We start from the raw sequence: 10,348 nt of genomic DNA, 5'->3' as shown, positions 1-10,348 counted from the left end.
CTTTCAAACAGCCCAAATATCTCTTCAGCAGCCGCAGTTAGTCGCTGCTCCACCAACGCTCTCAGCATCTGGACTTTAGACATTTTCACACGATGACAGAAACTTTTCCTCCGAACAAACTCCGTCAAAAACGCTGCTTGCGCTCCGTGACCAGAATGGCCAAATTCGGGCTCCGTCTATTTCCTGCTACGCTAGCTTCAGTTAGCATTCTTGGCTAGCGGAGATGTGCCTGAGGTAAAAGGTCGTGAACATTTACACAAAGTCATCTTGAACAAGTTCATCCAAACATACGGGCCCTCGGGGTCACCCCGGTTGTATCCATAGACCGTTAATATTAATATATACATGTATATATGTATACAGTATATAGTATATAGTTGTATCTGATGAGCTACCGGACGGAAAGAGCAGGACCGGAAAAAAGACCAGACTCCAAATTGCTGAAGTTAGCCACGGTAACGATAACTGCTTCCGGTATAACTTCTTCAAAATAAAGTTCACATTCGTCTCATGGCTTTCTGGCATTTTCATACATTCATCCTGATAAAGTTCCCTGTACCTATACCTAGAGATTGGCATGGTGTTATTTCAGTTAGACTAATAGCTGGTTTCATTTGCATTGAGAGATAATTTTATAGAAAGTTCCCCATGCCGATCTCTATGAATGGTAAAGGGTATGTGACGATAGGGGGGGGACTTGCATCCTGATCCATCAAAATAACTGGCCTTTAATAATAAAAACGTGCCTCTATGGGAATTTAACATAGGGGGGGTGTATATTTATTCCCCCCCCTGTATTTTAAGGAAGAACATTTATTTACAAAACATTATTCATTCATGAAGAAAATCTGTGTTTTTAAAGGTCGTATTTTCTCATTGTTTTGAATTGAGATCAATTTCCAAAAGTAGTTTTTTAATTCAACTTTAGCGGGGGGGTGCGGGGGGGGGGGGGAGACTTTGTCAAGCCACTGTGTCGTATCAAGGGGTTGCATTGGACTGGGTGAGTAGCTACTTAAGAACATTTATCCCCATTGATAAAAATCAAAGCATTCTCGGCAAAATGTCTCCGACTTTAGACGGCTACCGCTTGCTATGGCAACAAGTGACAGCTGCGGCTAGCATAGCTTTAGCTCAACAGTCTGACCAATAATCCTTCATAAAATTACAATTTTGCACAGCTTAATTAAATCAACAATTACCATCAACAACCATACCCATTAGGACCTTAGCCAATGTTAATAAATGTGTTTTTATTTACAGGTTCAAAAAATAAGAGCACAAATCCGCTACAGCGTCGTCATTTATGATGCTAGTAATTTAACAAAGCACCGCAGTAGATTAAGACAGAAGGATCCTTTTAGTTTCTGTATCATCTTAAAATCAGACAAAGAGTCTTTAGATAATCAGTGTTGGGGCAAGTCCAGCCTTCAGCACTGTTGGCTCAGAAAAGACAAGATAGCTTTCTTTTTTAGCATATTTCAGCCACACGGCCGTTCAGAGTTCTTTACATGCAGCAAAACATTAAAGGTGCAGTAGGTAAGACTTATAAAACTAACTTTCTGTCATATTTGCTGAAACTGACCCTAAGTTCCAGTAGAACTACATGAAGCAGGTCATTAAAATAAAACCCGGCTCCTCTGGCGCCCCCTACAGCCGGTAGTGGGATCTAAAGAATCCACCGCTCCCAGTTCAAATGCACCTATCAGGGCTGGGGGGGGGGGGGTCCTGACTGCATGTCAATCACTGCTCATGCACTCACATTCATTCTCCTTCTTTTACAAGACTGTTTGGGCTTCAGCAGGATAGGGGGGGGGGGGGGGGGGGGGGGGGGGGGGGGGGGGGGGGGTGTTCAGATTCTTTGGCTAAATCCTGGATCTTTACAATCCTACCTACAGCACCTTTACATAGCAGTTAAAAACAAAAAAACTATGTAAAATATGAAAATATGACAATAAAATTGACAGTGCAGTCTAAGAAATTAACATTTAACCCTTGTGTTGTCTTCCTGTCTTCAACTCTTATTATTGCTTTTGTCACTTTTTCAACGTTGTGGGTGCTTCTTAGATGTTTTTTTCCAAAGTTATTTGATATTTCTAATGTTGACATTTTCAGCGCTTTTTTCAAACGCCCATTTTTGGTGATAAAAAAACTGAACCGAGGAAAACGTGAGGGTTAATGAAAAGCAATATCAAAAGAAGCAGGTCTGTAACACTTTACTTTGACCCGTGGTTCCCGGGAGAGATTTAGTCCACGCCGCCATCTTTTTCCTAAATTTAACCCTCGTGTTGTCTTCCCAGCAACCTGCAACTTTATGTTTTTCTGAGTCAAAGTTTCTAACGAAAAACCTTCATCATTTAATGTTTTGGTCGTCTTATTCAACATTTGTCACTTTATTTATTTATTTATTTTTTTTTACATTTTTTGTCACTTTTTGGACATTTGACACTTTTTTCTTCAAACGTTATAAAATTAAGTAAAACACCCAAATTCAATGAAAGTAGTGAACTGATGATTTATATTCCTGGTTGAGAGCAGAGTGTAGGGAATCATCCACATCATTTTTTGGACAATTTCTTTAAAAGAAAACTCTAATTTCTGATATAGAAACCTTTTGATAATAACAAATAATAAACAGATAATACCATTTTGGATAATGGGTCAAATGTGACCCGAGGACAACAGGAGGGTTAACTAGTCATCTTGGTGCCTAAATTAAACTGTTGTTACCGCGTAACGTTCACTTTTTATCACCTAAATCTGGTTTTTCCCCAGTGTGGGCAGTCAAGTGTCGCTTCAGATTTCGGTTTTGTGTGAAACTCTTCCCACAGAATGAACAACTAAATGGTTTCTCCCCCGTGTGGACAGTCAAGTGTTGCTTGAGATTTTGCTTTAATGCAAATTTTTTACCACAAACCGAACAACTAAAGGATTTGTCCCCCGTGTGGACGATCAAGTGCTTCTTCAGAGTTTCCTTCTGTGCGAATCCTTTACCACAAACTGAACAACTAAAGGATTTCTCCCCTGTGTGGAGAATCATGTGTTTTCTCAGATTTCCCTTCTGTGCGAATCTTTTACTACAAAATGGGCAGCTGAATGGTTTCTCCCCGGTGTGGGTTCTCATGTGGATCACCAGATTGCCTTTGCTACTGAAGACTAGTTCACACACCGGGCAGGTGAAACGTTTCTCTTCTGAATGAAGTATCATGTGACTTGTTAAGGATGACTTCAGAGGGTATCTTCTACCACAAACTGAGCAACAGAATGGTTTTTCTTCAGTTTGGTCTCCAGGGGGTTTCTGCAGATGTTCCTCGTGGTCAAAGCTTCCTGTACATTCAGAGGAGCTAACTGATGTGTTTCCAGTGTTACATCCAGCATCACTTACAGGTTCTTCATTGTTTTGCAGAGAGTTTAAACCTGACTCCTCCCAGTCTGCACTGTAATCAGTCTCAGATTCAGGAGAGTCTAATGTCTTGTAATAAGTAGCTGGTTCTGGTCCTCCCCAGTCCTCTCCATCAGCTCCTGTTCTCTCTGCCTCTCTGTGAAGGTGTAAGGACTGAGCTTTCTCCTCATCATCTTCTTTCTTCACAGGGACAGAAGTTGACTGGAACTTGATGTCAGCCTCCTCCAGCCCTTGAAGCTGCTCTCCCTCCTGACTGGTCCAGAGTTCCTCCTGCTCCTCTTTAATGTGTGGGGGGTCTGGGTGCTCCTGGTCCAGACTGGAGCTCCAGTCCTGCTGCTCAGGGGGAACCCAATCTTTAACCACCGGCAGCTGCTGGACGTCTGAGGAGAAGAATCAAATACATGCACATGTATTAAAAAAACCTGTAATTTCATGTTTCATCTTTACATAAAATATGGTATTTTTGTTCATGTATGCATTTTACACAGTAGTCCTAGAGATCCAAGTGCCTGAATGTCCCCAGAAACATACAAGGATCCCCTCCTAGTCCATCCCAGGAGGACCACGTGAAGGTCCAGGAATGGTCCAGGTCGGATGAGAACCTGAATAGATTTTGTAGTTTTTCCTGCCATGGCAAAATGTCTGCCGCCACGGTATCAGAAATAGATGTTGTTTGTATATAAAGATGTAGAGATCATAGACATCTCATTTGTCATGCTTCCTTAATATCTGATGACGCATTGGGGTCACTTTGGGATTTAATACAGTACTAAATATATTAACTATTTTACCTTTAAACAGTCACAGGGGACATTTCACGATGTAATAACATGTTCCTGACGAGACTTGCACACTTTCACCGAAGTAACAATATCTATGCAGGACTGGAGTATTTTCACTGTTTTTATTTTAGCACTTTTACTTCAGTAAAGGCTGTGAATACTTCCTCCTCAACTTGTTTCCCAGCAGATTAAATGTATAATAGCCAATGAAGCCGTACCAACCTGCTCTTTGTTTCCGGAGCTGAGGGCTGAAAACAGCGTCCAGCCGTTTCCGGTGTCGCTCGTTCTCCTCTTTTGAACGACAAAGTTCCTCCTCGTACTCTGCTATCGTTCTTTCAAACAGCCCAAATATCTCTTCAGCAGCCGCAGTTAGTCGCTGCTCCACCAGCCCTCTCAGCATCTGGACTTTAGACATTTTTACTAAGATACAGAAACAGACACAGTGCGTTAGAATCCGTTTACTTGCTGCGCTGTGAAGTTACGTTCGGGTCCGTCTACTTCCTGCTAGCAAGCTAACTTCCTAATTCAGGCGGTTTTAAATAAAAGGAAGAGCCCAGCGTCCATTCAGACAGGTCTATCTGAACATTATGTGTCCATTAAACAGACAGCTTGGTCTCTATTCAATAGTCTGTCCTACTAGCGCTCTGTGGCTGAGCTCAGTCTCGGTCTGTTTACAGCTAGCATGCTACGCTATTTTCCGTTAGCATTCTTGGCTAACGGAAAGGCTGAGATAAAACGCCCGGAATATTTACACAAAGTCCAGTTGAACAAGTTAACCCAAACGTACGGGGTCCGGTGCCTCGCCCCGGTTGTATCTGGTGAGCTACGTGACGGAAAGAGCTCGACTCCCGCGGTAAAATCACAACAAGGATCCGGGAAGACGAGTCTTCAAACAGACCCCGTCGTGATCAAGTTAGCCGCGGTAACGACGACTACTTCCGGTGGAATTTCAAAATAAAGCTCATCAAACCTACATCATGTCAATGTTGCATTTCAATGATTTTTCATATGGGTTAGAATCAGTGGTGTAGTCTTATGTATTGTAGTGGGTACAGTTTATTGTAATTATATGAAAAAATAATACATTTATTTAGCCTATGTGCTCAATTTCATCTAAAAAAAGCTTATTTTGGAACCTGCATCAGCTTCAAAGGCAGGGTGGGTACAAAAGCTAGCAAGATATTAACTATACATATATATATTTATATTTATATATTTTGATAACATTTTAATATTATTTTCATTCAAACACGGAACAACTAGTGATGTGCAGACACTGAAAATACTGTAACATCAATCTCTCTTTATTAAAACGAATAGTGCTGTAGAGGGAGCATACAATACTATGACACGTTTACATAACTTAAAAACAGTTTAATCAATGAATAAATGGAATACCCAACAGGCACACTGGCTAGAAATCAAAACAGAGACAAAGAGAAACAGAAGAACGATGATTGCGTAGCTTCCTTTGAGCTGAAAAAGCTTGGGCTCGCGGGCCACATCCGGCCCCGTGGGCAGCCCTATCCGGCCCACGTGAGGTCGATGGGAAGTTGGCAATCAAACAAAAACAAGTGTACATCATGCAAAATAGAACTGCTTTGCTTTTATTTTGAAGGCAACTGTGTTTAGTTTTTTGCAAACTTAAAGAGCTCAGCAGTCCTGTCCACAGTGGGTTCTGGAAGTGAAAATACAATGCAAATTCTCCATTGACTGGTTTTGATTGGAATAGAAGCCCTAAAATTGTAACCGTGGATGGTAGATTTAAAACCAGCGAAGCTATTGTATATGCTCATATAGATGCCAAAAGTTCATGGGGCACCAATCGTGTTTTGAGATAAATGTCTTTTATTCGCAATGTCTTGGATAAGTACTTCCTTACCCACAATGCCACAGTGATGCCTCCAATTGGTGGAACTCATGTCGGTGAGGAGGGGGAGATGTCGGTGCCCGATCTGTGAGCATGCGCAAGATGAGAATCCTGTTTTTCGTGGATTTCCGACACTGCACGAATCCCAATCTGTTCCCATTCAACGGTGTCAAACCGCTGGTTCAGAGTCTGTTTCTGCCTTAAATCTGACCGTTTTTTAGCTGATCATTGTTGAACAAAGTCATGCTTTCAGAACTTCACAATCCTGTTGGAGAAGAAATTGTCTCCGCGAGCATCTCTGCACCTTCATTTACTTCTGCTGTTCTCACCGACACACTTGTGACTTTTGACGTGAGTGAGCTGAGAGAATCTTCTACCACAAACTGAACAGCTAAATGGTTTCTCCCCCGTGTGGATTCTCATGTGTCTCATCAAATTGCTTTTGTTGCTGAAACTTGTTTTACAAACTGAGCAGTTTAACATTTTCCCTTCTGAATGAAGTCTCATGTGATCCCTTAAGGCCTCCTTGAGAGAGAATCCTTTATTACAAATTGAACAACTTATTGGTTTCTTCTTGTTGTGGACGGTCAAGTGTCGTTTCAGATTTTTACTTTGTGAGAATTTTTTATCACAAACAGAGCAATTGAATGATTTCTCCCCGGTGTGGGAAGCCAAGTGTCGATTGAGATAATGCTTTTGTGCAAATTTTCTATCACAAACTGAACAACTAAATAATTTCTCCGTGATGTGGGAAGACGAGTGTCGTGTCAGATGTTGCTTTAGTGCAAATCTTCTATGGCAAACGGAGCAACTAAAGGGTTTCTCTCCCGTGTGGACAGTTAAGTGTTGTTTCAGACTACAAGGGTGTGGAAATCTTTTACCACAAACTGAGCAACTAGATGTTTTCCCTCCCGTTTGGACTCCAGAGGGTTTCTGCAGATGTTCCTCGTGGTCAAAGCTTCCTGCACGTTCAGAGGAGCTAACTGATGTGTTTCCAGTGTTACATCCAGCATCACTTACAGGTTCTTCATTGTTTGGCAGAGGGTTTAAACCTGTCTGAGGTTCCCTAGTCTCCTCAATGTCACCACTGTCATTAGTCTCAGAGGAGCCTGAAGTCTTGTCATGAGTAGCTGGTTGCAAAGAACTATCTGGATCTGTATCTGAGTTCCTGGCGGGTTCTGGTCCTCCACGGTCCTCTCCATCAGCTCCTGTTCTCTCTGCCTCTCTGTTCTCCTCAGGTTGGCTTTCATGAAGCTGTGAGGACTGAGGTTTCTCTTCATGATCTTCTTCTTCTTTCTTCACAGGGATAGAAGTGATCTGGAACTTGATATCAGCCTCCTCTCCCTCCTGACTGGTCCAGAGTTCCTCCTGTTCCTCTTTAATGGGTGGAGGCTTTCTGTCCTCCTGGTCCAGACTGGACCTCCACTCCTGTTGCTCAGCGGGAACCTCTGCTTTAACCCCAGACAGCTGCTGGACTTCTGAAGAGAAGAATCAAATACATGTACATGGAGAAAACTGTTAGAAAACTGTAATTTCGTATTTACATTTTTACATAATCTACGTACATTGTAAATATTGTTATGTTTTATGTTCATTCCTGGGTTATGCATTTATCTAAGGCAAATTAAGATTAACTTTAGGATAAAGATTACTTTATTTGTCCTGAGGGAAATTTGTCTTGGACATCCGGGCTGCAACATTAAAACTACAACTACATTTTTTTAAGGAGATGAGTCCAGGATGATTCGATGGATCCCGGGATACATCTTTTGGTAACTTCACTGTTATGTGACCAAAAATAATGTAACATCACAAGTACACAGCCTATGAAGTAGTTTGACATTAAGCCTAATGCTGGACCGAAGCCCTGGTATGTCAGACTACTGTCTGTTAAACTAGAAAGTCCACGTGTTTTTGGCGTGAGGAGATGATATCTGACAGTTAGTCTCAAAGAATACCTGAACTGTGTGGATATCAAGCTCACGAAAGAAGTGAGCTGGAAAAGACGAGGCAACGACAAAACAACTAACCAAAGACTCTAAACCGTCTGTTGAGACCTAGTCTCGCTTTTGCCAGACCCTCCTTTAAAGTGGTCTAGAGGAAGGTCTGGCTAGTCCACATAGCATTGGGGGACGGGAGGAAGACTTGCTCTGGTTTATTGGCATTTCTTTAAACCAATCACAATGGTCTAAGAACCAGAGTAAAGCTGCGGCGCATCGGCAAAATGGCCTCTGGAAGAAACTAGTTTTGGTGGAACGTGTATGTTTAAAAGTTGTTTTATGTTGATTTCGGGGTTATGCATTTACATAAAGGAAATTAATTTTAACTCTCAGATAAAGATAACTTTATTTGTCCTACAGGAAATTTTCCTTGGACCTACAGGCTGACACATAAAACTACATAAAGTCATAGTTCATAGGTAATTATTACATAAGTCTAAATATATATTTTTTAACATTTAAGTTAACTGCATTAAAGTCCACTGGCTCCAAAAAAAGTCTGATCTATTTCATTTACAACCTTTTCATATTGAGTTTATGATCTCAATCGCTAGTTTCAAGTCTGCACTACAGCAGCATGATGTTCATTTAGTAAATTATGGTCTCATTTATTTTAAAATAGACCATAAGCCGTACATGCTGATGAACAGAAGCTACCGGACGTCTGCCTTTACACACAGGTGAAACCACCCAGAGACCCAGGACATTTAGGAGATGTATGGCTTTCCTAGATACAGTGTATTAACAATACAATATACAATTAGCGGAACTATTGGGTGCAGAGAAGTGTCCAGGACAGAATATATCAAAATAATAAAGTTCTTCCAAATGTACAGCTTCTCACCTGTGCAAGTTTTCAATTTAACCAACAAGCCACTATTTTGTCTCCAATCTTGAACAGTTTTTGCAAGAATATGACTTCTCACCTGTGTGGATTCTCAGTTTTTTCTTCAAACCTGAATTAGACTCTTTCCCACGTGTTACATAAAGCACGCTTACCTGTTTGAGTATTACGGTGAATCTCTGGCACGTTAGTGTTGTTTACGTTGTTACTGTGACGAAAGTTATCCTCCTTTCCCTCCTGATTGGTGCACAGTTTCTCCCGTCCCTCTTTAATCTGTGGAGGCTCTGGGTCCTCTTGGTCCAGACTGGAGGTCCTCTTCTGAATACAGAGCTGCTGGTCAGGGAGAACCTCCTCCTCACAGACATGTTGCTGTCGGAGCTCTGGAGGGACAGACAACAAAAGAAATAGGATGCTAATGTTAATGAAAAACGAACAGAGCATATGTTCTCTTTCAATTGAGAACATGGGCCGGCTAAAAAGTGAAGCCTATGCTAATGCTCATTAAAGCTGCATTTTATCTACTTTTCTGCATGGGGCAACTTGACTGGCGCCAAAAATAAGTCTGATCCATAAGAGTATACGATAAAATAACCCTACTTCTCCCTCAATTTACAACCTTTTCATAATGCACTTAAAGCCTCAATCAGTTTAAATTGAAAAAAGAAGTAGGCCTATGCACTGGGGTGTCCTAGGTGTCCCTCAGGGCTGTACGTCATGGCCAAAATAATAAAACAAATGTTGATGTTACATAGGCTATTTATAACTGCTTTCACATCCATATTGTGCTACAGTGCTCTTATGTTGCAGTTGTATGTTGTACAGCTGCAACACATTTAAATGAAAAAGATCTGAAATAAATAGCCTAGGATATATTTTAAAAAGAAATGTATCTCTGAGAAAGCTTGTTCACTTGTTTTCAACAATAACTGATTAAAAGAGCCAGGGAGAGAGGGGGGTGCAAACGTTCCCATATGTGTCACATATAATAAGACCTTTTACCTGTTTGAGTATCAGGGTGAACCTCTGATATGTTAGTGTTGTCTACGTTGTTACTGTGACTTCTGCTCGTGCGTCGTCTCTTCTTTGGTCCTGGCTCTGCATTTCTAGTTGATCCTGAGTCTCCATGCTGGCCTCCTTTCTGATCTTGGTTCTCAGCTCTATGGAGCTGGGGGTCCCTGTTTGCTTCTGATTCCACAGAGGTTATAACTGGCATGTTGAGCTGCTGTGGGAGCTCTGGAGGGACAGACAACCAAAGAAATAGGACACCACTGGTACTGGAGGGAAAAATCTCCCAAACCAAAAACCTAGTAAACACACAACAGGTTCTGTCAACACCAAAATGTTTAAGGTCAACAACAAGTTGGACATAAGACCTCTAACTGAATAGATATGTATTTATTAAATATAAGGACCAGTTGTTGATGTGTAATAACGGGGGGGGGGGGGGGGGGG

General features: G+C 41.5%; 1 protein-coding gene and 1 long non-coding RNA gene across 2 annotated transcripts in view; both read right to left on the bottom strand.

The window, feature by feature from the left end:
- The window catches only part of LOC117948984 (involucrin-like), a 15,318-nt gene that overhangs the window by 1,308 nt on the left and 3,662 nt on the right, over positions 1-10,348 (bottom strand). The window contains exons 2-4 of the mRNA XM_034878954.1: positions 9,896-10,129; positions 9,052-9,276; positions 3,383-3,780 (exon numbers count right to left, since the gene is read on the bottom strand). Coding sequence (XP_034734845.1) covers positions 3,383-3,780; positions 9,052-9,276; positions 9,896-10,129 — 857 coding nt within the window. The remainder of the gene's footprint in view (positions 1-3,382; positions 3,781-9,051; positions 9,277-9,895; positions 10,130-10,348) is intronic.
- LOC117949778 lies at positions 6,503-7,129 on the bottom strand. The gene is made up of 3 exons (XR_004657724.1): positions 6,910-7,129; positions 6,865-6,876; positions 6,503-6,566 (listed from the first exon to the last, which is right to left on the bottom strand). It is a non-coding gene; the product is annotated as an uncharacterized LOC117949778 (long non-coding RNA).

Source organism: Etheostoma cragini, chromosome 8 (genome assembly GCF_013103735.1).
Source record: "Etheostoma cragini isolate CJK2018 chromosome 8, CSU_Ecrag_1.0, whole genome shotgun sequence".
Classification (NCBI taxonomy): domain Eukaryota; kingdom Metazoa; phylum Chordata; class Actinopteri; order Perciformes; family Percidae; genus Etheostoma; species Etheostoma cragini.
This window is presented reverse-complemented; position numbering and strand designations above follow the sequence as displayed.